The sequence below is a fragment of the Moesziomyces antarcticus genome (assembly GCF_000747765.1).
Source record: "Moesziomyces antarcticus DNA, scaffold: scaffold_v10007, strain JCM 10317, whole genome shotgun sequence".
NCBI lineage: Eukaryota > Fungi > Basidiomycota > Ustilaginomycetes > Ustilaginales > Ustilaginaceae > Moesziomyces > Moesziomyces antarcticus.
The window spans coordinates 19,664-44,373 of NW_014639003.1; the positions used below are offsets into that span (position 1 = coordinate 19,664).

Sequence of the window (24,710 nt, forward strand, 5' to 3'; positions counted from 1 at the left end):
GTCAGCAGGCCAACCAACCCAGTACGGATCAACTCGCCTTGCCGTGTGTCGAGCTTGACTTTGACGCTGCCAGTCTAGGCTTGCGCTTCGGCTGCTTTGCAATCAGGACGTTCTGCGCTGGCCCTCGCCGCCGCCTCACCCGTCCCGGCGCAAGAATGTGCTCCGTGCGATATATAGCGAGCCGGGCCTTTTCAGCGGCCTCCGTCTTGCCTCCTGCAACGTCCCCAAAGCTCCCACAGCTCTCGTAAGAAACACAACGCAACTGGCACACGATGAGGTTCGAGCTTTCATCCGAGAATCTGGCCAACGTGCCTCACGTCGCCTGGCTCGGATTGGCGCTCTTCGTCGCCCACTGCCTCTACTCGCTGACGAAGCGGCCCAAGATCAATCTGCCCGGACCGCGGGGCTGGCCTTACGTCGGCAACCTCTTCCAGCTCGGCGAAGATGCAGCACAGACGTACTACAAGTGGTCGAAACAGTACGGCCCCGTGTACAAGGTCAAGCTGGGCGAGCGCGAGGTGGTGATTGTCAACTCGGCGCAGGCGTCCAAGGAGCTGCTCACCGACCTGGGCAGCATCTACATCAGTCGACCGCTCTTCTACACCTTCCACACGGTCGTCTCTTCCACGGCGGGATACACGATCGGCACGTCGCCGTGGGACGAGTCGTGCAAGCGCAAGCGACGTGCAGCGGCGACGGCGCTCAACCGCGTGGCTGTGCAGAGCTACGTGCCCATCATCGACCGCGAGACGCTCTCGCTGGTTGAGGATTTGTACTCGGCCAAGGGCAAGGCGATCGCGCCGTTTGCCTACTTTCAACGTCTGGCGCTCAACGTCTCGCTCGTAGTGACGTACGGATCGCGTCTGGACAAGGTGGGCGACGAGCTACTCCAGGAGATCGTCGACGTCGAGACGCACGTGGCCAACTTTCGCTCGGTGTCCAACTCGCCTGCCGACTATCTGCCCATCGTACGCTACCTGCCCAACTTTGGACGCAACGGCAAGGCGTTTGCCAGCTCCATCCGTTCGCGCCGCGACGTGTACATGAAGCGACTGCTCGACGACCTTCGCGATCGCGTGCAGGCCGGCACCGACATCCCCTGCATCACCGGCAATATCCTCAAGGACCCCGAAGCCAAGTTGACCGACCTCGAGCTCTCGTCGATCTGCCTCTCCATGGTGTCTGCCGGCCTCGACACGCTCGCCAACACGTTCATCTGGTCCATGGGCTTCCTTGCCAAGCGACCGGACATCCAGGAGAAGGCGTACAACGAGATGTACAAGGTGTACAAGGGCGAGATCCCCAGTTCCGAGGAGGAGACGGTTGAGTACATCACTGCGCTCCACAAGGAATGCTCGCGTTACTTTAGCGTGCTCAAGCTTGCGCTGCCCAAGGCCACCTTGGGCGACTCCAAGTACAAGGGCGTCGACATTCCGTCTGGTACGACGGTCTTCCTGAACGCATGGGCGATTCATCACGACGAGGAGCGCTATGGCGATGTGGAAAACTTCCGACCCGAGCGCTTCCTCGAGGCGGGCGAGGAGAACAAGCAGGCGCACTACTCGTTTGGAGCGGGTCGTCGCATGTGTGCGGGAGTGCATCTGGCCAACCGCGAGCTGTACATTGCCTTTTGCAAGGTGATCCACTTTTTCAAGATCGAACTCTCGCAAGACCCTGCTGAGCAGGAGTACGACATCAACCCAGCCACCGGATGCGCCAACCCCAAGGGCCTCAGCTCGACGCCTAAGCCGTTCAAGGTGCGCTTTGTCCCGCGCGACCCGGCGACGATCGAGCAGTGGATCGAAAACGAAAAGTCGCGCACAGAGTTGCAGATGGCCACCAGCCTCAGCAACAAGTAAAACCCCCTTCCTCCTCACCGGCTTGTGTTCATAGTTGGGAACAGCATCTCTTCACTCGCATGTTGCAAGCGGCCTTGGTGAGAAACGCTTGAAGTTTGCGCTGCTCCAGGCATTCGTAGGCTGATGTCTTGTCCGGTGTAAGAGCTCTGAGTTGCCCTTGGTCTTGGGGGTTTTACCGTGCAATGCGGGGCGCCGCTTCGATATTTTGCCGGCTAAAGAGACCCCGCTTTTGGCCGGCAAATCCAAAAGCGTCAGAGACTATATCTAGCACCTCCATCTCTCTCACTGGAGTTTGGATGCCGACACACTCGCAGCGATGAAGTGCGTCGTCGAATACCCAAAGGACCATCCGTTTCCGATCCAGAATCTGCCCTATGGCAGCTTCTACACCGCCGGCGATGCTTCGAGCCAGCGGTGCGGCGTAGCGATCGGCGACTACATCCTCGACCTCCAGGCGCTCTCGTACACATCGCACTTCTCGCCCACTCTCGACCGGGATGTGTTTGCTGTCCAGCCGAGTCTCAACGCGTTCATGGGCCTGGAGAAGCAAACGTGGCTCGACTTTCGCACGCATCTGCAACAGCTCCTCTCTCAACCCTCGCCGCTGACTCTCGACGCTACTGTGGCAGCTGCGGATGTCGAGGCTGGCATTGCGCAGCGCAAGCACATTGGACGTCGCCTGTTCGTCGACCGGCTTGCGCAAGATACGGTGCTGTGTTTGCCGTGCCGTATCGGCGACTACACCGACTTCTACTCGAGCCTCGAGCACGCCTACAACTGCGGCGTGCTCATCCGCGGCAAGGAGAACGCGCTACAGCCCAACTGGCGTCATCTTCCCGTGGCGTACCACGGCCGAGCCTCGTCGATCGTCCCCTCGGGTACACCCATCCATCGACCCGTGGGACAGATCCTCGACAAGCCGGGCGACACTCAACCCGTCATTGCTCCGTGCAGAAGACTCGATTTCGAGCTCGAGGTCGGATTTGTAAGTGAAGAATCGCCCCCTGTAGACAGCGAGGGAGAGTACTGACGGAGATGCGGTTGGTTGGGCAAAGTTTCTGGGTGGACCGCCTACGAAACTGGGCCAGCGACTGTCGCCGGCCGAGGCGGCGGATCGCGTGTTTGGCGCGGTGCTGCTCAACGACTGGTCGGCGCGCGACATCCAGACGTGGGAATACGTGCCGCTTGGTGAGTCGCAGGACGCTGCATCATAAGATTCGTTCACTGTCTGATGCTGGTTCGTTTCGGTGTGGTTCGCTCGGCAAAGGTCCGTTTCTGAGCAAGGTAAGCACCACCTCGACACCTCTGCATGCGTGAGCCAGTCCTCTAACGAACAGCCTGGAGCATTGCAATGGGTACAGAACTTTGCAACGACCATCTCGCCGTGGATCGTGCCGGTGCACGCACTCGAGCAGTTCACCTGCCCGGGGTACGACCACCAACCTCCGCTGCTGCCCTACCTCCAAGACGGCACCAACACCAACTTTGACATTCCGCTCACGGTAGCCCTTCGCCGTAAGTTGCTGCCACGACCTACTTCCTCCCAGACTCGATCGACTGACAACTCTTGTTCGTGGGGGTGTTTGGAACAGCATGGGAAAGTGACGAGGCTCTAGACTCGGGCTTTGCGGTGATTTCGCACTCGTCGCTGCGCCACACGTACTACACGGTGCGCCAGATGATTGCGCACCATTCGACGACCGGCTGCCCCCTCAACCCAGGCGATTTGTTGGGTACAGGCACGCTCTCGGCGCCTGGCACCGAGGGGTATGGTTCGCTGCTCGAAATGTCGCACATGGGCCGTCGGCCTTTCAGCGTGCAGAGCACGGTGGGGGAGGTGCAGAGGACGTTCCTCAACGACGGCGATACAGTCAAGATGTCCGGCAAGGCCACCGCGAGCAACGGCGAGTATGCGATCGGGTTTGGAGAGTGTGTCGGCACCATCCTCCCCGCCGTTCCGATGTAGAGCAAGAAAGTGCGGATCCATTACGAGTGAAAACAAAGTGCGCAGCTGCGGAAGTAGGAAGATGAAAAGGTGTTGTGAAAGCGAAGGGTTTAGGGGGTGACGATTCCGGAGCAGGTCCTTTTGCCGACGGCAAAGGGGCGGGCGTAGGGCATGAGGTCGGGCTCGCAGTTCTGCTTTGGACCCGCGATGATGGCCGCAGCCGCAGGGGCGAGCAGCGCTGCCGCGGCGACCTTTTGCTCGGGAGTCAGATCATTTGCAGGAAGAGGGTTGCAGTCCGTGATGCCGTAGTCGGCACTACGAGCCTGTCCCGTGGTGGAGCGCAGGGCGGATCGACCGACGACGTAGGAGAACTGCGAGGTGAGCGATCCCGCATGGTCAATCACAAACAGCGGGCCACAAACTGCCTGTGCCTGGACGTTCTTTCCGTTGAAGAGGTACGACGAGTCGAGGGGCGAGTTGGACACCTGGGGCTGAACGATCTCGTCGGTGGCCGAGTAGAGGTTGGTGGTGGGCACGATCTGGGTCAGACCACCTGCGTTTCGGAGTGCGGTGGTGAGTGCCGAACCGGTGGTTTGCTGCCATACGGAGGGTGCACTAACCGCGAGTGCATCGAGGGGGCCGGCGAGGACGGTGCCCTTGTAGTCGGGCGCAAAGGCCATAAGACGATCGACCTTTGACCTGATACTGGGGAAAAACGTCAAACCCCACTGTGCCACCAGCCCACCTTGAGACCACGTAAGCACAGGAAGCTTTCGATTGCCCGAACCGGCGTAGAGTGTGGTGATGGCGTTGACCATGTATTCGGTGTTGACCTGCGTGTCGTTGAGCATGAAAGGTGGGGGTGAGATCCAGCACGGTGTGTAGCCAAGCTGCGTAGAGAGCGGGATCCAGTTCGAGTCGAACGATCCCGGACCCGTGGTGCCTGTTCCGGGCACGAGGAGGATGGGTTTGGTCACGGAGGTAGGAGAGGTGCCTTGGCAGGTTAGGCCGGCGTCGAGGACGGATTTGGGCTGGGAGAAGGCAGGGTCCGAACCGGTGGGTAGACGCTTCACCAAAGGCGTGGCTGCAACGCAGGTTGCGAGCACTCCTACAATACCGGATACCGAGAGTAGCTTCATTGTTGATCGTGTGCGGAGGAGGGTTGACGAGCTGGATGGACTTTCAAGGTGGTTTACTCGGGCAAGTATATATACGCCAAGAGGATGCGTTGGACCACTTGGTTCCAAGGTCACAAGGCATGGTTCGTATGGATCGGCGCTAGACACAATCTCCGCCGAGCCCAAGGCACTGGTTGCCGAAGCAGACGCATTATTGATTCCCCGCCGCCGCACCCGCTCGCCCAAATCTACGCGCAATGCAGCATCGATGCACTACCGACCCTAACCCTTGGCGTTGAAACCGATCCATACGCCGATCATCAAGTCGGTCCCTCATCGACGCGGCAGACGAGAACGCAGGCTCGCGCCAAATCTTTCGATTCATGGCAGTGTTCGGACAGAAGCAAGCCATACTATATTCGGCAAGTGAGATCGCGTTCGGTTGCGAAGATTCCCATCGCCCAGTTTAGCATGGTTTCAGCCCCAACTCCGCCGCCTGATCCGCCTACGATTCCATTGCGGGGCAGCAGCTTTTGACAGCCCCAGATCCGCGCTAGTTTTTCGGACGGGGCAAAAAATGAAAATGGCAAACAAAAGGCCACAGCTTCATAAGTTCATAACGCAGCAACACCCAGTGGTGTGAGAGTAGTTTCGCTTGGGCCTGAACAACTTTGAGACTCTTTGCGGGGTAACCAAAATCAAACAGCCCATCGCCGCCGAGGTACCTCATCTAGCATGCTAAACCCCCTCTTGGCTCCACGTTCCTTCTCCCACCGCACAGTGCAGTGCGCACATGCGTGAAAGCTCACCGCACCCCCGCACATCCACGCAATCTAGAACCACAATGCACCTCCGATCTCGTGCCCATCGATTCATGCATCTATTGCCGTAGCACTAGGGGCAGTCCCCCATCTGGGATCGAACTTTAGTCTACGAAAGTCCATGAGGTCAAGACGGCGGTGCAGGATGGTCGAAGCGCGTGCGTTTGTGTGCGTCGATCCCACCGCCATCTGCTGCTGCCGCTGCGCCAGTGATGGGAGTGGGCTGGACGCTGCGCGGCGACGGAGGCGTGCGCTGTTCGTCCTTGCGTCGTCGCGAGGGCACAGCCGAGGCGGCCGAGCGAGGATCGGCAGGATCGGCAGGGTTGACCGCATCGACGTGCATCGCCGACGACGGGCTGGCCGACGAGCCCGATGTGCTTGCTGCCACCATGCCGCCATTCGGCCGAGTTGGCGCAACGGCTGCTGCGGGCGTAAAGGGGCTGGCGCTGTTGCTGCTCAAGGGCAACGGCGAGCTGTGCTGGCTGTTGGGTGGTGCCATGGCCGATGTTATCGCTATGCTACCACGCAGCCTTGCGCCGTTGGTTTCCGAAACTGACGGGCGGTCGCCGTGGCTGTGCGGCTTTGTCGAGGCGAGCACGGGTGCGTTCGGATCGTCCTCGTCCATGGCCGAAGCACCAGGCGCATCGATGGGCATCGGAACGTCGTCAGGCGGCGGAGCGAGCACGTAGCAGCTGTGCGAACGCACGAGGCTGGCATAGTAGTGCTGGAGCACGGCACCGGAACAGATGAGACGCCAGTCGATGATCTGGAGAAACTCCTTTTCGAGCAGGTTGATCTCCTGCAGGCTGATGCCGCCCACCTTGGCGTAGTGTTCGTTGGTGTTGAAGGCGTCGCACAGCGCCTTGGACGCGCACAGGATGGCGGCACAGATGAAGCGATGCACGGTGAGCCCGCAGATGGTGAATCCCTCGAGCCGCTCACACACGCGGTCGATGTAGACGAGCAGGATGAGCACGCAGCACTTTTCGATCGACGTGTACTTGGCAATGCGGCGCAGGTAGGCTGACAGCGAGATGTTGGGCGTGGCGCGCGAGTGGAAGCGCGTGAGAGCCGAAGGGTGGAGCGGAAGGCCGTCGTTGTGCTCGGTGAGCTTGACGAGCATGTCGACGACGAGCACGAGCACGTCGTCGAGCTGCGCATCGTCAAACAGATACGGCAGCACCTTTGGATTGCTCGCCGATGCTGGTGCTGCTGCGGATGCTGCTATTGTGGATGCTGCTGCTGCTGCTGGTGTTGTTGGTGCTCTTGTCGGTGCTGGCGCTGGAACCGGAGCTGGTGTCGACGGTGGTTGTGACTGTGATTGTGGCGACATTGTGGTGGCGTGTGTGTGGCGTGGCGGTGTGAATCTGGGCGCCGAGAGCGTGTGGATGGCCGAGGTGGAAGCGTGGGATGGCGAAGCGGCGTGTGCCGACGCAGGGGTGAGTGCGGCCGGAGCCACTGCGACCGGCGTGGGAAAGCTGGTATTCAACGACGACGACGACGAGACGTGCTGCTGCGGCGATCCGTGGAAGAAATGGGCGCGAGAGGGCGAAGAGAGTGCAGAGAGCGACTGAGCCATTGCTCAGAGTGCGCCGAGGCAGGGCACCGAGCGGCGATGGGAGCAGCAGCAGCAGCGGCAACAGCAGCAGCGCTCAGTCGGAACCATTCCGTCCATCCGATGTGACGTTTCGAAAAGCCCTTTCGTTTCGAGGCAGCACGCGCTGGACAGAATGGTGCCGACCGAGTTGCGGCGATTCCGATGCTGATAGCCGCTGCAGCGCGTGAGTGGCAACGCGAGTTGCGACAGGGATCGGAGCTGGTCCGAATCGGAATCGAGACCGGAGGCACCGACCGGGTGGTGGGAAAGCAGGATCCAGCAGACAGAGACGACGACGGAGCAGCAGCAGCAGCAGCGACCTGTCGTGACAAGCAGCGTCAACGAAAGCGAGACACGAAGAAACAAAGAAAGAATGGTGCCCAGCGAGCAGATGGAAGCAAGGATGCAAGAAGTGCCAAAATGGCAGACCAGAGTCGACGCCGACGCCCATTTCCGAGCATTCGCGCCTCGCACCTTTACGCGCCCCGGCACCTGCATCCCGCCGGCGTGATTTTCATGCTTCTCACTCAGCTTCGCTTGGGCTCTACATTCCGACTGACAGCGCACGCGATACGACGCCGAAAGCGGCTCAAGAGATGAACAAGGCGAGCATCATGTGCGCTTTACAGTTGACGCAAGCTACGAGCGTCAGGGCGGCTACCGGCGCCGAGGAAGGACGGGTGCGCTCCACTTGGGCGCCGCTGCTGGGTCGCGCGGTTCGGAGGCTGGGAATGTGAACGAGAACGTGGACAGGCTAAAACTTATGCGCTCGCCCTGCCCTCGCCTGCTGACCTGCTCAGCTGCCTGCCTGCCCGCATTCTCGCCCGCGGTCTCACTGTTGCCCTGCCTTTCTCGGAAATACGAGGGCTGGTTATCACCGATCGATTTACGCCTACTCCCGATTATTGCGATTCGGCGTCAGAGTCAGAGTCACTCCGAGCTGCAGCCAGGCTCGACCCTCCACCGTTCAGCTTTGCCACCCCACCTTCAACCCCACCTTCACCAACCCGATCCCCGACCATCGCAGATCGATATGGACCAGAAGGACAACGCCAATCCGATCGTGTACCAGTCGAGCGCGAGCGCCAACCAGCGACGTGCGCCGTCGAGTGCGGATGCCGAATGGTGGCGTGACCACTCGATCCACTCGTCGGCCGCTTCCATCCGCCCACCTTCTGCCAGCACCGGCACTGGCGCCATCGCTTCCAGCTCTTCCAGCGCGGGAACCGCATTTGGATCCGGGCTTGCTTCGTCCTTCTCCCGAGCCACGAGGTCGACCCTCGACGAGGACGATGAGGAGGACGAGGACGAAGAGGACGACCGCCAGGAAGGCGACGTGCATGACAAGGATGGTGATGTGGCCATGAGTGCCACACAGCAGCCATCTGCATCGCTCAAGGGCGACGAGATTGACAGCCAGGAGATCTACGACCTGATTCGGTCGATTACGGATCCGGAGCATCCGCTGACGCTGGAGCAGCTGGCGGTGGTGAATGCGTCGCACATTAGCGTTTCGCAGGGCGACCTTGCACGCAATGCACTGCCGCACGTGCTGCTCGAGTTCACGCCGACGATTCCGCACTGCAGTATGGCAACGCTCATCGGGTTGTCGCTGCGGGTGCGGCTGCTGCGTGCGCTTCCGGAGCGGTTCAAGGTGGACATCCGTGTGCGTCCGGGCACGCACCAGAGCGAGAATGCGGTCAACAAGCAGCTCAACGACAAGGAACGCGTGGCTGCGGCGCTGGAAAACTCGCACCTGTTCAACGTGGTGCAGGGCTGTCTGGCCAGTGCCGGTCGTCGTGGCAAGAGCGCCGATGAACTCGCAGCGTACCTCAACACCCCTCCCTCGGCGGACGGTGCGGTGGATCAGGACCATGTGAATATCTGGAAGACCGTCGACGAGATCACCACGCGCATGGGTATCGCCGTCTAACTCTTTCACAGCTTTTGAAACGAATGCAAATCGAATTACAAATACAACCTAGCGGGAGAGATGGGGGGAGCGCTTAGCGTCGGGAAGGTGTTCGTGCAGCCGAAGGAGGACCTGAGCTGGCATGCATGGTGGCTGATGGTTCCTGCTTGAGCTTCTTCTTCTTCTTCCTGGGCCTAGGTGCTTCTTCGTCGTCGGGCTCGAGCAGCGCGAGGTCGATCTCTGCCACAGGACCTGGTTGGACGGTGAATGCGGCGGTCATCGTCTCTCTATCCAGCGGTACGATCCTCTGCGGGGTGTATTCGGGCTTGAAGAGGATGGACAGGAGTGAATCGCCTTTTTGGGTGCGGGCAGCTTTGGTGCCCTTGCGAGGGGGGCGGACGCGACCGGCGAGATCGTCGACATAGTGCGCATACGTCGGTGGCGGTTTGGTGGGTCGACGTGCCGGCGGTGCCGCTGCAGCCGAAGCCGCAATCTGACCAGGAGAAGCCGCAAGGATCGCGGACGAATCCGTGTGCAGTGCGAATGTCGATGCTCCACCGTTGAGATGCAACGCGGGCGTCGAGATCCGGCCCGTGCCGGATGAAGGATGCGAGGGCGGATTTTGCATGCCCGCAACAGCACTGTTGGAGCCAGTCGCAGGCCGTATGCTGCCCGACGGCGTGGCAGAGGCAGCAGAGGCTACGCCAGGTGCAGGCGACGATGCTGCCCCCGCAGCCGCTCCTGCAGGTATGCGAGTCGACCCTGCGCCCGAACGTGCATTGACGCCTTTCGAGGTGGATGCTTCGGCGGGAGCGTCAGTGGCTGCGGCGGCGGCTGCTTCCGCCTTGATCGTGTCTGGATTGTACGGCCGTACAGCCCGGTCGTAGATGGGCATGAGTCCGAAGAGCTGCAGCATGTCTTGCGTGCCGTTGAGATACGCGCGCGGAAGCGAGGCAGGCTTGTCGGTCGTCGATGGGAAGTATGCGGGCAACCGACGCGGCGCACCGAGCGACGACGTCGACGAGGACGCAGTGGCGTGCTCCTCCATCTTGACGAATGAAGATGTGGTGGTGGTGATCCAAGACGGCCAGTCTCGAGGCATCGCTTTCTCCACACAACTCGGAGAGCGGAGCTGAGTTGGATCGCCCGATTCGCGCACTGGTGCTGGAGGAAATGGCCGATCGATGCAGCGCGGGTCGCGTGTTTGGTTGCTTGCGGCTCTAAATTTGAGTCGATCGTCAGCTCTTCCACCTCCTTCGTCCTCATCCACCATCCTCACCCACGGCCTGCACAAACACACACACACTCAGAGCCATGTTTGGATCCACGCCGGCAGCCGGATCCACCGGCTCTACACTCGGTCGCTCCGCCTCGTTCTCGTTCTCGCAGCAGCCCGCCTCCAAGCCCTTCTCCGGCACCTCGGGTGGCTTTTCGTTTGGCGGCGGCGCAGCGGCCAACAACACGGCCACCACCAGCACTGCCACCACGCAGCCGGCTGCTGCATCGAGCGGATTCAGCTTTGGCGCAAAGCCTGCTGCCCCGGCGGCTGGTGCAGCACCCGCAGCAGGAGGGCTTTTTGGTTCGACCCAACCCCAGCAGCAACCGCAACAACAGCAGCAGCAGCAGCAGACCGGATTCGGCGGTGGACTGTTTGGCTCCAACTCTGCTTCGACTTCTTCCGGAGGGCTGTTTGGTAAGCCTGCTGCGCCTGCTGCTGGTGGATTCTCGTTTGGCAACTCGACCACCAACAATACCGCCTCGACATCCACCGGTGGCCTGTTTGGTTCGACAAACGCACAGCCAGCACAACAACAGCAACAGCAGCAGCAGCAGCCCTCGACATCTCTCTTCTCGTTTGGCGGCTCTGCACAAGCGTCGCAACAACCGCAGCAGCAGCAGGCGCAGCAGGGCGGATTGGGATTTCAAATACAGCCTCAGAATGCAGCTGCGACATCGCCGTTTGCGCGTTTCGGGTACTTTCAGAAGGCGCGCTTCAACGATCTGCCCGACGACGCACGCAAGCTGGTGGAGGAGCTCGAGGCGCACATTTCGGCGCAGACGCAGCTGCGCGACGAGCTCAAAACGAAGAGCTTTGGCGACGAGATTCGCAAGTGCGCCGCCGAGTGGCACGAGCTCGATTCGGCGCTCAAGTCGCTCTCTGCCACGCTGGACACGGACGAGAAGCAATCCCAAGATGTCGGAGAGCTGCTGGAGCGCGATCGCAACACCACCTCGACGCTCTACACCATCATTGTGAATGCCAAGGAGCCGCGCAGCACGGCGCTGTCCGACGGAGCTTCGTTCGTAGACTGGCTCGAGCGGTTCTTTGCCCAGCTGGCGCAAGAGTACCGCGAGAGGATCGTGCGATACTCGAGCACCGTAGAGACGATCCAGCACCATCTGCAGTCGCTCTCGTCGCGGGAGACGTATACGCCCCAGGCTATCTCGGATGCCATCCATGCCCAGCATGAAAGCTTCATGGCGTTGGCGGCGCAGGTGGCTGGGCTGCACGCAGAGGTGGAGGCGCTCAAGAGGGATTATGCAAAGTGGTACAAGCAGGTCAACAATAGCGTGCGCGATCCGTTTGGCAGCATGAACGCCCTCGCCAGCAGCGTTTCCCCTACGTCGTGAAGCTCCACGCAGGTAGTAATGACATGCTTGCCATCGAACTGTACGTGGTTGCATTGCTGCTTGGAAGAGATGTGAATGGTCTGTGACTGTGCAAGGTGAGGAAAGCGAAAAGGTGCCGCCGAAAAAGAAAATGATATTGAGAAAATGGGAGCGGAAAAAGGAGAGCGAAAATCCAAGGGTCTCCGCTTGGACCACCTTTCGTCTTGTCCACCATCTCTCTCTCTCTCTCACTTTGCACGACGGCTGGGTGTGCTGCTGGGCAGCAGGAGCATGCGCAGGGATGCACGACTTTGTCTCGCACGTGCTGCGGCGCTACTTTGAGGCGACGGCGTGGAACGAGTACAACTCGTACCTGCATCTCACCTCGTCCTCTGCCTCCATCCTGGACTTTCCCATCCCGACGGGACTCACGCTGTCGATATCCGCCTCGCCCACACCGCCGTTCTTTACAACGTACCGTCTGGGGGCGTTGCCGAATCTTCGCGCGGGGATCGGCTATATCTATGCGAGCACACATGCGCCGATCAACTTTGGCAAGTCGTCCAAGGATGTCAAGCTCAAAGAGGTGATTGAGCGATTCCGCATCGTCGAGGCTCCGCGGAAGTTGCCACCGCAGACGGATCAAGAGTACTATTGGCTCGCCGGGGAGAGGCATCCCGAACCGTCTACAAGGCCGGATGGGAGCGAGTATTTGGTGTACGGGTGCATGCACGTACCCAGTGCGCGATTGGATGCGCTGTGGACCAAGCGGCTCAGTCCGACGTGGCAGCTGATTCTGACGGCTGTATCGACGCCGCCAAAGTATCCGATCAATGCGCTGCATAGTGCAGCGCTGGCTACGCAGTCGGCATACGCTTCGGGTGCCAAGGCGGGCATGGCGGGTGGTGTGGATCGACTCGATGCATCGGGCACACTCTCAGCATCGACGGTCAGCAGCTCCACGACTACACAGCAACCAGCAGCGGCGAGCGAGTTGGGGCCGGCGGGATCGACGAACCTCCAGCTGACGCTGCAGCGCGACACCGGCCGATGGTTCACCGAGTACAGCTACTCCGTCGACGATGCGCTGTGGGGATTCCGCGTGCTGCACAACTTTGGCCTTAGCGATACCGGGGAACCGCACCCCTCCTCGTCCACCGAGATCGTCACTTCAGGCCAGGGTCGGATTGACTCGACCGCGGGGCAGGGTGAGGGTGATGCGGATGCAGGTGGGGGGTTGAGGGGGAGGTTCAGTGCGGGCGCCGAGGTGTTTGTCAGCACGGTGGAAAAGTCGGCCGGCTTGTCGACGGGGATCAGGTTTTCGACACTGCCAGATTCGCCGGTGATCGCACCGGATGCAGCGCCATCGCAACCACCGACGGTGATTACCGCCACGCTCAATCCGATGATGGGGCATCTGAGTACCGCCTATGCGGCAAGGATGGCGAGGGACGTGGTGGTGTGTTCGCGCTTCGACTTTAATGTCTACAGCTACGAGTCCGAATGGACCGTGGGGGCAGAGTACTGGTTGCGAGCGGCCAAGACCCCCGCACCGGCAATACTTCCACCAGCGGAGAAGGAAGCGGTATCCAAGACGATGTCTCTGCGCGATGCACCCCACCCCACCGACTATCCCCTGCCCCCTTCAACACCTTCTACCGTACCCGGCCTCGTTACCCCAGCTGGAGTACCTTCTTCACTCTCGACGCTGTTGTCGCCGATTACGGGCGTGTTGAAGGCGCGCATCTCGACGGCTTCCGACATCCGCCTCCTCTGGCAAGGCCGTCTATCGCACTGCCTCGTCTCGCTCGGTGTCAAGGCAGACCTCTCGCCCTCGGCTACCCTCAACCTTAACCCTGGTGGCAAGGCGGGCATCGTAAAGAGCGTCGGTGTCGAAGTCATGTATTTCTCCCAAGCCGACGACTAGTTCGCCACTTCAGCCCTCAGCCCCACAGCAAAACACGCGCATCAGTGTCGACGTCATGTATTCCTCGCAAGCCGGCGACGGGCTCAGTCCCACACATCGAGCTGTGCGATTGGACAGTAGTACAGCGCCAACTGCCAGTATCGCTGTTTGACGCCCGCCCATTCCTCGTCGCGGATCGAGGGGGCCATGGTGTGCCACTGCGTCGTAAGCCCAATCTCGCGCAGGTCCAGCTCGGAAATGCGCGTGTAGACGTCGTAGAAGAACTGGTTCGTCGCACCCAATCCATGGACTTGATCAAATACCCAACCTTGTCAGTTTCGACTTGCAGTGTAGAAGAGAAGAGGGAAAGGGGGGACTTACAAAAGGAGAACCTGCTTTGTGGGCCGTTTAGGAGGTTGGGTAGAGCGTCGAAGAAGCGTTTGATGTCTTTGTAGTCCTGGCTGTAGGTGTCCCAGTACACGGCGTCGAAGGAGCCGAGTTGGGCCATTTTGGCGAGATCCTCGTCGGCATCCGAGTCTTTGATCCAGTCCTCCCACCGGCCCTCGAAGAGCTCCACGCCGGGCATGCGGTCGAAGCCGAGCTGCTTGGCATATGCAATTGCATCCGGGTGCGCCTCGATAATCACATGCCGCCCAGGCTTGTACTTCTGCAACAGGGTATCGATGATGCCCAGGCCGAATCCGACGTTGAGAACCGAGAATCCCGAAGGCTGGTTGTCGCACAGCAGCGAAGCGGAGAGCGACATTATATCGGTCTCCCAGGGGGCCATGACCATGTTGTCGTCCTGATCCAGACATCGAACCTGCCCCAGCGGGTCCGGAACAAAGCGCAACCGCGTAGAGAGGTACTTGGCTGTATCATTCGCCACGTCATTCGCAGACGGCTTGAGCGTGATCGTGGTACCGTCTGCACTTGTCACTGCTGTCCCTTCGGTGCGTGCGCGCTTTGCGTCGGGTTCGTCATCCTGATCTTCGCTTTGTGCGCCCAGTGCGCTGAGCAGAAATGTCTGCCTGACGCCTTCCTCGAATATAAGCCGGTAGCAGCGTTCGTGGTTCATGCTCCACGCCACCTGCGCCGCCGTGACACCGTTGGCGTCCACGGCATTCCACAGCGCACCGTGACGCAGCAGCAGCTTGACCACCTCAGCATGGCCTTGTTCGGCAGCGAAATGCAGGGCGGACCAGTTGGCGCTCGACGGGTCCTCGTACCATACGTCCACTCCGCCCGCGTCGTCCGAGTCGCCCGGGGTGGGAGACGAGGAGAGCAGCGATTGGACGAGTGCGAGGTCGCCCGATTCGGCAGCGAGGTGCAGCTCGAGATTGCGGGCGACGCGTGAGGGCGGCAGCAGGTCTGTGATTGTCGCTGCCGCGTCTGTAGCGGAGGAGGAGGAGGAGGTGTCCATGTTGCCTTCAGATGCTGCGGAGGGTGTTGGGGTAGGGCGGGAAGAAGCCAGCACCATGCCAACTTTTTTTGGTGCCGAACCCTTCTAGCGTCCCCTCCGAGATCCGAGTTTTTTTTTCGCGATTCGATCTAACATCATTGAGAAGAACGCGGCGCACCGGCTATCGTAGGCCGGCAAGAGCGGATGTACCGACCGCAGCGTCTGCGCTCCCTTAACCGGGGTGTGGGAAAGTCGCGGCTTGCTTCCGAACCACCTTCTCCATTTTTGTCCGCAAGCACGATGCCGGGACTGCAAGCAGCGACAGTGTCGCACCTCGACGAATCGTCCATTACTTCGCGCAGCGGTGTGTACCGCGGAGAGATCGACACGACGTGGTGCATCGGCTCGGTGCCCAACGGCGGCTACTCGCTCTCGATCATCCTCAATGCGGTGCTGGCCTTTATGCGCACGCCCGAGGTGACTGCGACCAACATCAAGAGCATCGCGCATAATGATCCGCTCCTCCTCTCCGCCACGTATATCCAGGCGGTTACATGGACCCCCTACGAGGTCCGCGTGCAGGTGCTCAAACGCGGCAAGAGTTTAAGCAATCTTCAGGCGGATTTGTACCAGGACGGGGTTTTGAGGATTACGACGCAGGTGCTCGTTACCGACTTTGAAACGCAAAAAACCGCAGCGGATAGGATGAAGTTGGAGGGAGGGGAGCATGATCCTGCGAAGAATGGATATACGATTACGGATAAGAGTCAGTGGGCGCCAGAGTTTCCACTTAGTGCGCCGGAGAAGTGCCATGCGCCAAGGCCGTTTGGGAACAAGGCGGAGAGCGGCAAGACGTTTGCGTTTGGAGAGCTGATCACCGTCTCGGCGGATCCGAAACACATCCACGCCACCAAAACCTCGGACGTCCTCTCTGCCGGAGCGTACTATGCGCTCACCCCGCAACCTCGGCTCTCACTCGATGCCGACAAAGTGGCCAAGGGGCGAGTGGCGGATGGGAAGAATCTGATCCCGTTTTTCGCCGACATGTTCCTGTCCCCACCAATGATGCTTCCCGGCCATCACGATGCTCACTGGTACCCCACGCTCCATTTGACAGTCGAGTTCAAAAGAGCCCTCCCCAAGCAGCCGGTCACGAGGACCGCAACGCTGTCGAAAGGAAGATTCATGATCAATGGCCAGCACGAATCGGATACCGAACTATGGTCCCATCCCGACGATCAACACCTCTTCAACAGCAAACAGGCCACAGAGAGACGCAGCTGGATCCTCGCCGTTGCCAGACAGACCGCCCTGGTGCTCCCGTTCGCAGTTAACCAGAACAAAACCAAGGCCAAACTCTAAGCCCCCCGAGAGAAATAGATGACCGCGCTGGCATTGCAATATCGAAACATGCGAGTAGAGAAGCAAGTTCGAGGGAGAGTGAGGGCTTTTGAACAGCCATGGTGGATGTGATCAATGCTTCAAGTGAGGGAAAAGAGTCAAGGAAGGAATCAGCTGGCGGGAGCACGGCCACGAGCGGCACCACCACGACCAGGCGCACCGCCACGCGCAGCGCCCCTACCTGCGCCCGCACCACCCCTGCCCGCACCGGCACCGGCACTGCCGCCGCGAGCCGCACCTGCAGCGCCCGCGGGCTTCCTGCGCTCCTCGACTGTGACGGTCCACTCCTTGCCCACGGCGAGCGAGCCCTTGGCGGCCGCCTTGCGCGCCGCGTCCACGGTGGCAAAGTCGGCAAACGCACACGAGCGCGCCGCATTGATCGTGAGCTCCTTGAGCGTGCCAAACGCCTCGAGCGCCTGGCGCAGCGCCGACTCGCTCACGTGCTCCGCCACCACGTTCTTGATGTACACCGATGCAGAAGCCGCACCTGCCGACGAAGCGCCGTTCGACGCAGGCTTGGCCGCGGGCTTGGCAGCTGCCGCAGCGGGGGTGGGGGCAGGGCGCGAAGACGAGACGCCCTTGGCCTCGGCGGAGACGTTGGAGCCCCAGCGCGTGGCGTCCGACGCGGCGAGAGTGGCCCACGTCTTGGGCTTGGGCGGGCCAGACGGCGCGGCGGGGGCGGCGGCGGCGGCGGGCGCAGCAGCGGGAGTCTCGGCCTTGGCAGGAGCGGCGGCGGCGGCGGCGGCGGGCGCAGCAGTAAAAGCGCCGGCGGCAGCAGCGTCCTTGACACCCTTGGGCACGGCAGGAGCAGCGTCGGCCTCGACGGCGGTCACCTTCTTGTCGACGCCGACCTCCTCAGCGGTGGCCGGAGTGGGCTCGGCGGCGCTCGAGGTGGCCACGGCCTCGTCGACGGCAGCGGGTGCGGCAGCCTCGTCGGTCTGAGGAGCCGTCTCGATCGCCTTGGACGCGGGCGCGGGCAGGCTGGGGACGGCGTTGGTTGCGGTGATGTTGGTGATCTCGAGCTGGTGCGGCACGACGACGCCATCCTTGTCGGCCTGGTCGATCTCGTCCTGGATGGCCTCATCCACGGCCTCGGCCTCGGCCTCGATCTCATCGTCGTCCTTGAGGTAGCGGAAGATGTCGTTGAGCACATAGTATCCGTTGGGCTGTTCGGCGAGGAAAAAGGTCTGTGCAAACTTGCGCCATCCTGCGCCGTTGTTGCTGAGCTCGCCGAGCACCTGGACGAGGATGCCGCCCGAGGCGGAGCTCTGCGTGTCAACGTTGCTCACGAACACCTTGGCGTCGTTGAAGTTGAGGCTGGTGATCTTGTCGTGGATCTGCTGCTGGCCGAAGCACGGCGACGACTCCTCCTGCTCGGTGCCGTGCACCATGGTGGACTTTTTGGTGAAGAAGCAGTGCAGCCGGCTGGGGTTCTGGTTGAGGAAGGTGTAGTACTGCGTGACGAACAGCCAGCCCACCTCGGACGCCTGCACGGCCGGCTTGGGTGCTTGTGCATTGGCCGACGACGACGAAGAGGTGGCGGCAGCAGCCGCGTTGCTAGTGGTGACGGCCGACATTTTTTGTTGTTGTAGAGAAGCCAGACTGAGTGCCAATGAAGAAAAGAACCTGACAGAAAACAGACGAACGGAAGGGCGCCGAAAGGGAAAGTTGAGATGGTGGTGATGAGCGGGAGGATCGCGCTGCGTTGCGGTGCGGTTGGCGCTGAGCCGAGCCGAGCCTCGACGGACGGCCTCGACGGACGGCCTCGACGGACGGCCGGGGTGGAGGATCCTGGCTCTGTCGCAGAGCAGTCGGGCCGGCCGACCAATTACGACTGCTTTCCTTTGGTCCCTCGCTCCCTTTGCGCATTGGCTGGCTCTCTCTCTCTCTCTCTCATGCTGGCTTTTTCTCTCTTCATTTCATCACGTTGAGCCAGAGCTTGAAGCAATGTGGCTGCAGTCCTTTGTCATCTCGGCGGCTTGGGTTGGAAGGAGCAGCAGAGAGTGGGCATCGGATGGGTGCCGTGGCAACCGGTGCGTCCCAGAGTGAGGCAGCAGCGCAAGGCACCAGGTGATCTTGAGAAATTGGCCGCGCCGCGAATTTGGAAGAAAGCGTCGGAAGCACCGAGCACGCAGCGTGACCAGCTCAAACGACCAACCACTGACCGGCCCAACCACGAATCAACCGAGCAGCCACCCCATCGACCCATCTTGACCAGCAGACGAACACACACCTCTGCTCTATCGTCGCAGCGTTCATGTGGTCCGCTGGCTGGCGTGTGGCTGGCTAGGCTGAACAGAGACGCTGATCGGTGTCGAGTGATGCAGCGAGCGCCACCACCCCGCATCGCAGATTCTTCCGGTTCAGGGCCGTGCGGTGAGAGGAGTGTTGTTCTCGCTCTTTGTAGTCGACGGTCATGAGACTTCGATCGCTTCCAAATCGCCACTACAAACCCTGTAGCTTCTTGTTGAAATCGTTTCTTTTTCGCGGTAGCTTGTGGGGTGCGGTGGATCTCACATGGATCAAGATCGCGCGACTCCACGTTGCTCGGTTGCTGTTTTGGGCGGTGGAGCTGTGCGGGAGGCGTGCCGTCATCGGTTCGTCCGAGCGGATGGTGGGATTGTCTCGCGCCTCGGCATGTCCGATCTGCCAAGGCAAGGCAAGCCATCCAGCCTTGTCGGTGCCATCCGACCGACCGCTTCTAGTTCGAGCTCGGGGTCAGCTGCTGCTGCTGCTGCTGCTACTCGAGTCGGAAGCGGTGAGTAGGCTAGAGCAAGCCACACTGTGTGACTGCCAAGCCGAGCCCAAAATACGAAAATCAAAAGAACAACACTTTGGCGGCTGGCGTGGGCGGGGGCCACCGAGACGAGGCGGGGCGGAAAGGCGTGAGAGGGGCGTGGAAGCGGGAGGTCCGAGTGGAGCAGCGGGCGAGCGAGCGAGAGAGCGTGCGTGCGTGAATGCCCAATTCGACTCGACTCGATTGGAGATGTCCCGGCTCGGCTCTGCTGCCCTCTACGCTCCAACACCACCGTCGCTGCTACGCTCCATCCGCTCCTCGCCATCTGCCATCTGCCATCTGCCATCCGCCGCCGACATCGACAGTCGCAGCCGCAGTCGCAGCCGCAGCACCGCACCGCACACCCCAGTGCCCGTGCCCTGTCGTCCCTTAGAACCCGGATTCCCGATTCCATACCCCGCCGCTGGATACCCGCCGCTCATCATGGAACTTAACGTCGACAGCGCCAAGCAGCTCCTCGCTCAGTCCGAACAGGAGCTGCAACAGGCGCACGCACAGCAGCTCCAGGCGCTCAAAGACGAGCCCATCACCGCGGCTACCAGCGCACCAAACGGTGCCGCGTCTCATGTCGCGCCTGCCCCCGCAGCTCCTGCCCCAGTGGCCCCTGCTGTCGCTCCTGTCGCTCCTGTCGCCGCACCTGCCAGCACCCTCGTCTCGTCGTCGCAGTCTTCCAACGCAGCAGGACGCATGCAGCTCATCGACGAGAACCAAAAGTTCAACAGCGCCCACTTTGGCCCTAGCCTCGACCAATGGGGCCTTGCCGATGCTGGCTTTGGCTACGATCTCTGCGCCGTGCTCGGCTCGCAGTCGACGGGCAAGTCGACGCTGCTCAACAAGCTCTTTGGCACCAATTTCGACGTCATGAGCGAGACCGCCCGCCAGCAGACCACCAAGGGCATCTGGATGTGCAAGGGCCTCAAGATGAATGTGCTCGTCATGGACGTCGAAGGCACCGACGGCCGCGAGCGCGGCGAGGACCAGGACTTTGAGCGCAAGTCGGCGCTCTTCTCCATGGCCTCGGCAGAGGTGCTCATCGTCAACCTCTGGGAACACCAGGTGGGCCTCTACCAGGGCGCCAACATGGGTCTGCTGAAGACCGTTTTCGAGGTCAACCTCGGCCTCTTCCAGGCAAGCAAGGCAAAGACCGCAGGCGCAAAGGACAAGACGCTGCTGCTCTTTGTCATCCGCGACCACATCGGCGTCACCCCGCTCGAGAACCTCTCGGCCACCATCATGGCCGACCTCACCAAGATCTGGCTCTCGCTCGCAAAGCCAGAAGGCCTCGAGGCGTCGCAGATCACGGACTTTTTCGACTTCATGTTCACCACGCTCCCGCACAAGGTGCTCCAGCCCGCCGAATTCGACAAGGCCGTCGATGCGCTGCGCACCCGCTTCGTCGACCCCAAGGACCCCAACTTTGTCTTCAAGACCGAGTACCACAAGCGCATCCCCGCCGACGGCCTGCCGCACTACCTCGAGTCCATCTGGGAGCAGGTCATGACCAACAAGGACCTCGACCTCCCCACCCAGCAGGAGCTCCTCGCCCAGTTCCGCTGCGACGAGATCGCCAACGCTGCATTTGCGCTCTTCGCCACCTCCATCAAGGACTTCCGCAAGCACATCGAAGGCGGCTCCATCCTCGACACGCTCGGCGCCGATATGGCGCTGCATCGCTCCACGGCGCTCGCGAGCTTCGACCGCGACGCGAGCCGATACCACCAGGAGGTGTACAAGCGCAAGCGCGTCGATCTGCTCGAAAAGCTCAACAGCTCGCTCTCGCCGTTCTTCCTGGGCCAGCTCAAGAATCTGCACCGCCACATGCTGCAGAACTTCAAGCGCAGCGTGCTCGACCGCATGCGCACCGAGCCCAACTACGATTTCGGCCTCGTCGTGAGCAGCGAGAAGCGCACCGCGCTCGCCAAGTTCAGTGCGGCGGCCAACGCGGTGCTGCTGGCCGACACCGACTGGGCCGTAGACGAGGAGGTGGCGCAGCTGGATGCCGAGATCCAGGCGATCTCGGACACGATGCGCGTCGAGGAGACCAAGAAGATGGTGGCGCAGATCGAGCGCACGTTCAAGAAGAACATTGGCGAGCCGGTTGAGATGGCGCTCAACGCGCCCGGGCCCGAGATGTGGGATCAGGTGCTGGTGGCGTTCCGTCGCACGCTCGAGCAGGCCGAGGCGACGTACGTGCGCAAGGCCAAGAGCTTCAACTGCACGGAGGAGGAGAATACGGCGGCGCTGGCGGCGCTGCGGCGCAAGAGCTGGCTCAGTCTGCGTGCCAAGGTGGACGAGCAGACGGCGGACAGTGTGCTGGCGGCGCGGCTGCGCGGGTGCTTTGAGGATCGGTTCAGGTACGACGATGCAGGCACGCCGCGCGTGTGGAAGCCCGAAGACGATATGGACGGTGCCTTCCGCAAGGCGCGCGACGAGACGCTGGCGCTCATCCCGCTGTATGCGCGCATCGAGCCCAAGGACCCGGCGGTGGCAGTGCAGCTGGCGTCGACCGAGGACGACGCTGAGCTGCAGGGAGCAGTGGACCGTGGCGAGGAGGAGGAGTTTGACTTTGCACAGACGCTCGTCGTCTTCAGCGAGGCGCGCAAGGCCGAGATCGGCACGCGCTTCCGCAAGGAGGCCGATGCGCTCTATGTCGAGGCGAAGCGGTCCACCGTGTCGAGCATCGCGCAGGTGCCGCTGTGGATGTACGGCGTGCTGGCCGTGCTGGGCTGGAACGAGTTCATGGCGGTGATCTCGAGCCCTGTGTACTTTGCCTTCCTGCTCGTGCTCATCGCGTCGGCGTATGTCGTGTGGCGGCTCAACCTGTCCGGTCCGCTCGCGAGCGTCGTGGGCGCCGTGGGGCGCGAGGTGCACAGGCTGGCGGACGAACAGCTCCGCAGCCACTTTGGCCAGCCCGTGCTTGCGCAGCCCGTGCCCGCGACGACGGCGGCGCAAAGCACAGCCGCAGAAGAGATCGAGCTGCAGGAGAAGTAGCACGTAAAATGACCGCCTGAATGAATTATTATCGTCGCTAGGTTATCGCGGGCCTGTGCGGGGGGTGTGGGCGGGTGAGGTCGGGCAGACGCCGAGACGCGGGCGGGTGCGCACGGAGATCGGATGATGACCTCCACATGCAGCCGGCTGCATTAATGGACAGGTTGGGGCGGGTGTGAAACATGACTGGATCGAGGGTCTTTCACGGAAGTCAATAGCCGGGGCGCTTGCTGTTCATTCATCCTTCCACCACCATCATCGACAGTATCCACAACGGCAACGATGAGGGGAACGATTGTTCGGATGGCTACGGCGGGTAAGCCGCGACTAGTGGTGCTGGGTACAGGATGGGGAGGATATGCGTTTCTCAAGTCGCTTTCGCGCACCACGCTTTCGCAGCTGGACGTCAAGGTGGTTTCGCCCACGACGTCGTTTTCGTTCACGCCGTTGCTTGCGCAGGCGAGCTGTGGGACGCTTGACTTTCGGTCTGCGCTGGAGCCTATCCATTCCACTCGGGGGATTGCGTTTCACCATGCATGGTGTGATGCGCTGGACCTGTGTAGGCAACGCATCGAGGTGACTCCCGCCAGCAAGCCTGAATTTCGACCTGCCGATCCCCTCTCCCCTGCCAACCCTACAAGCCCTGCGAGAGCGCAAGAAGCGGCAAGAACGTATTCGATAGCGTACGATTATTTGGTGGTGGCGGTGGGATCGTACAACGCGACGTATGGAACGGAGGGAGTCAAGGAGAATGCCTTGTTCCTCAAGGACGTCAGTGATGCACGTGCGATTCGGTGGAAGATCCTCAGCGCCTTCGAGTCCACCAATGCCGCCTTCTCGCAGCCGCTATCGAACGAGGATGAGGACCAAGTTCGCGCGAGGTTGGGATTTGTAGTGGTGGGCGGGGGACCTACGGGTGCCGAGTTTGCAGCCGAACTGCACGACCTCATTCGACAAGACTTGACGAAATTATACCCGCATCTGGCGCGGTTGGCGAGCATCAAGCTGCTCGATGCAGGCAAGAGCATCCTGAGCAGCTTCGACAGGGGGCTGGCCGAGTATGCCATGCAGAAATTCGCACGCGATGGGATCGAGGTGGTGCTGAATGCACGCATCAACAGCGTTACCGACCAGGGGGTGTGGGTCCAAAACCCCCATGGTGGGGCAGAGCTCACGCGTGCAGGCATGGTTGTATGGTCGACGGGGATCACGGCTGCTCCGATTGTAAAAGCTCTAAAGGGGGTGGCAAAGGAAGACCGCTCGCAAAAGTGGCTCACCGATGCAAAGCTCAACCTGCTCGTCCACAAAACCGCCCGGGACAGAGGCGAGATCAGCGGAAACATTCACCACCCTACCCCAGACAAGGAAGAAGGCGACGTGGTGCCGATGACCAATGTTTGGGCGATTGGTGATTGCAGCTCCCAAGCCACGCCGCTACCGGCAACAGCCCAGGTGGCCAACCAAAAGGGATCCTACCTGGCATCCGTCTTCAACGCGAGCCCGACCAACCCGACCGCACAACAGCCATTCAAGTTCAAGGACAAAGGTAGCATGGCGAGTATCGGCAGCAACGAGGCGTTGATCGACTCGCCCGTTGGCAAGGATAAGGGTGCCCTGGCATGGTTGCTGTGGAGAAGCGCTTATACGATCATGGCCATGAGCTGGAGGAACAGATTTCTGGTTCCTGCCAACTGGGCAAGCAATCTGTTGTTCGGTCGAGATGTAGGCCGCTTCTAGCAATGTACATAGGTTAACGTCGTCAAGTGTGCTGTGTGGGGCTGTGACAGAGCAGGCGAACCGTGGCGTCGAACATGATCCACCCAACCAACCTCTATTGGACTCGACGTCCTGGGTCCTCTTTTCAATCCGTGATCGTCGGCTTCGAATGTGAGGCTGGGGATGGAGCCAACTTGCGACTGCACATGGCCAATTCGCACTTCCAGGACCAATCGCAAGCGGCAACATGCTGAAGAGTTGCACAGCTTGTATCGCCATGGCTTCTCCACCAATACCACGACATGGTCGGATCACTGGATCCGGCTTGCGTCATCAAGACATTCTATCTGCTCGTACGGGCAAAAGTTTGTCGGGCGATGGGCAAAGTTGATGAGAGCTGGGAAACAAGCCACAGAGCAGGCATTCTTGATGCTGACGAGTGACACGAGGACGAGGATCAAGCAGCGCGTGCAGAGCCTCGCCAAAACCAGGCGGATGCAGTTGCTGCGGGGGACAAGATGGTGTAGCTCTCCCCCAGCCGACGTGGCTAACATCTTTTGGCATCTTGTCCATCGATAAACCAACGGCTGCAGAGAATTATAGTGGAAGGGTGGCTTGGAAAGACTCGGCGGAGA

At 61.0% G+C, this 24,710-nt stretch overlaps 13 protein-coding genes across 13 annotated transcripts; 8 read left to right on the forward strand and 5 right to left on the reverse strand.

The window, feature by feature from the left end:
- Nucleotides 1-272: 272 nt before the first annotated feature.
- Nucleotides 273-1,859, forward strand: PAN0_007c3086 (cytochrome P450 phenylacetate 2-hydroxylase; the record flags this gene model as incomplete). The annotated part of the gene is made up of 1 exon (XM_014801171.1): nt 273-1,859. The coding sequence occupies one exon, from the start codon at nt 273-275 to the stop codon at nt 1,857-1,859; it is 1,587 nt and encodes a 528-aa protein (XP_014656657.1).
- A 316-nt stretch (nt 1,860-2,175) lies between these two features.
- On the forward strand, nt 2,176-3,825 carry PAN0_007c3087 (fumarylacetoacetase; the record flags this gene model as incomplete). Its single annotated transcript, XM_014801172.1, has 5 exons — nt 2,176-2,844; nt 2,948-3,047; nt 3,127-3,143; nt 3,221-3,374; nt 3,452-3,825. 5 exons carry the CDS (start codon nt 2,176-2,178, stop codon nt 3,823-3,825), a joined length of 1,314 nt encoding a protein of 437 aa, XP_014656658.1.
- Nucleotides 3,826-3,914: 89 nt separating this feature from the next.
- PAN0_007d3088 (lipase) lies at nt 3,915-4,943 on the reverse strand (the record flags this gene model as incomplete). The annotated part of the gene is made up of 1 exon (XM_014801173.1): nt 3,915-4,943. The coding sequence occupies one exon, from the start codon at nt 4,941-4,943 to the stop codon at nt 3,915-3,917; it is 1,029 nt and encodes a 342-aa protein (XP_014656659.1).
- Nucleotides 4,944-5,870: 927 nt separating this feature from the next.
- On the reverse strand, nt 5,871-7,322 carry PAN0_007d3089 (cyclin-dependent protein kinase regulator pho80; the record flags this gene model as incomplete). Its single annotated transcript, XM_014801174.1, has 1 exon — nt 5,871-7,322. The coding sequence occupies one exon, from the start codon at nt 7,320-7,322 to the stop codon at nt 5,871-5,873; it is 1,452 nt and encodes a 483-aa protein (XP_014656660.1).
- Nucleotides 7,323-7,502: 180 nt separating this feature from the next.
- On the forward strand, nt 7,503-9,273 carry PAN0_007c3090 (transcription-related protein; the record flags this gene model as incomplete). Its single annotated transcript, XM_014801175.1, has 4 exons — nt 7,503-7,677; nt 7,872-8,020; nt 8,094-8,177; nt 8,263-9,273. 4 exons carry the CDS (start codon nt 7,503-7,505, stop codon nt 9,271-9,273), a joined length of 1,419 nt encoding a protein of 472 aa, XP_014656661.1.
- A 73-nt stretch (nt 9,274-9,346) lies between these two features.
- Nucleotides 9,347-10,300, reverse strand: PAN0_007d3091 (uncharacterized protein; the record flags this gene model as incomplete). Its single annotated transcript, XM_014801176.1, has 1 exon — nt 9,347-10,300. The coding sequence occupies one exon, from the start codon at nt 10,298-10,300 to the stop codon at nt 9,347-9,349; it is 954 nt and encodes a 317-aa protein (XP_014656662.1).
- Nucleotides 10,301-10,566: 266 nt separating this feature from the next.
- Nucleotides 10,567-11,883, forward strand: PAN0_007c3092 (uncharacterized protein; the record flags this gene model as incomplete). The annotated part of the gene is made up of 1 exon (XM_014801177.1): nt 10,567-11,883. One exon carries the CDS (start codon nt 10,567-10,569, stop codon nt 11,881-11,883), a length of 1,317 nt encoding a protein of 438 aa, XP_014656663.1.
- Nucleotides 11,884-12,163: 280 nt separating this feature from the next.
- PAN0_007c3093 (mitochondrial distribution and morphology protein 10) lies at nt 12,164-13,789 on the forward strand (the record flags this gene model as incomplete). The annotated part of the gene is made up of 1 exon (XM_014801178.1): nt 12,164-13,789. One exon carries the CDS (start codon nt 12,164-12,166, stop codon nt 13,787-13,789), a length of 1,626 nt encoding a protein of 541 aa, XP_014656664.1.
- Nucleotides 13,790-13,872: 83 nt separating this feature from the next.
- On the reverse strand, nt 13,873-15,191 carry PAN0_007d3094 (arginine N-methyltransferase; the record flags this gene model as incomplete). The annotated part of the gene is made up of 2 exons (XM_014801179.1): nt 13,873-14,078; nt 14,150-15,191. 2 exons carry the CDS (start codon nt 15,189-15,191, stop codon nt 13,873-13,875), a joined length of 1,248 nt encoding a protein of 415 aa, XP_014656665.1.
- Nucleotides 15,192-15,470: 279 nt separating this feature from the next.
- On the forward strand, nt 15,471-16,532 carry PAN0_007c3095 (uncharacterized protein; the record flags this gene model as incomplete). The annotated part of the gene is made up of 1 exon (XM_014801180.1): nt 15,471-16,532. One exon carries the CDS (start codon nt 15,471-15,473, stop codon nt 16,530-16,532), a length of 1,062 nt encoding a protein of 353 aa, XP_014656666.1.
- Nucleotides 16,533-16,681: 149 nt separating this feature from the next.
- On the reverse strand, nt 16,682-18,148 carry PAN0_007d3096 (ubiquitin protease cofactor Glp1; the record flags this gene model as incomplete). Its single annotated transcript, XM_014801181.1, has 1 exon — nt 16,682-18,148. One exon carries the CDS (start codon nt 18,146-18,148, stop codon nt 16,682-16,684), a length of 1,467 nt encoding a protein of 488 aa, XP_014656667.1.
- A 1,409-nt stretch (nt 18,149-19,557) lies between these two features.
- Nucleotides 19,558-22,359, forward strand: PAN0_007c3097 (root hair defective 3 GTP-binding protein; the record flags this gene model as incomplete). The annotated part of the gene is made up of 1 exon (XM_014801182.1): nt 19,558-22,359. The coding sequence occupies one exon, from the start codon at nt 19,558-19,560 to the stop codon at nt 22,357-22,359; it is 2,802 nt and encodes a 933-aa protein (XP_014656668.1).
- Nucleotides 22,360-22,641: 282 nt separating this feature from the next.
- Nucleotides 22,642-24,096, forward strand: PAN0_007c3098 (NDE2, mitochondrial exteRNAl NADH dehydrogenase; the record flags this gene model as incomplete). Its single annotated transcript, XM_014801183.1, has 1 exon — nt 22,642-24,096. One exon carries the CDS (start codon nt 22,642-22,644, stop codon nt 24,094-24,096), a length of 1,455 nt encoding a protein of 484 aa, XP_014656669.1.
- Nucleotides 24,097-24,710: the final 614 nt, after the last annotated feature.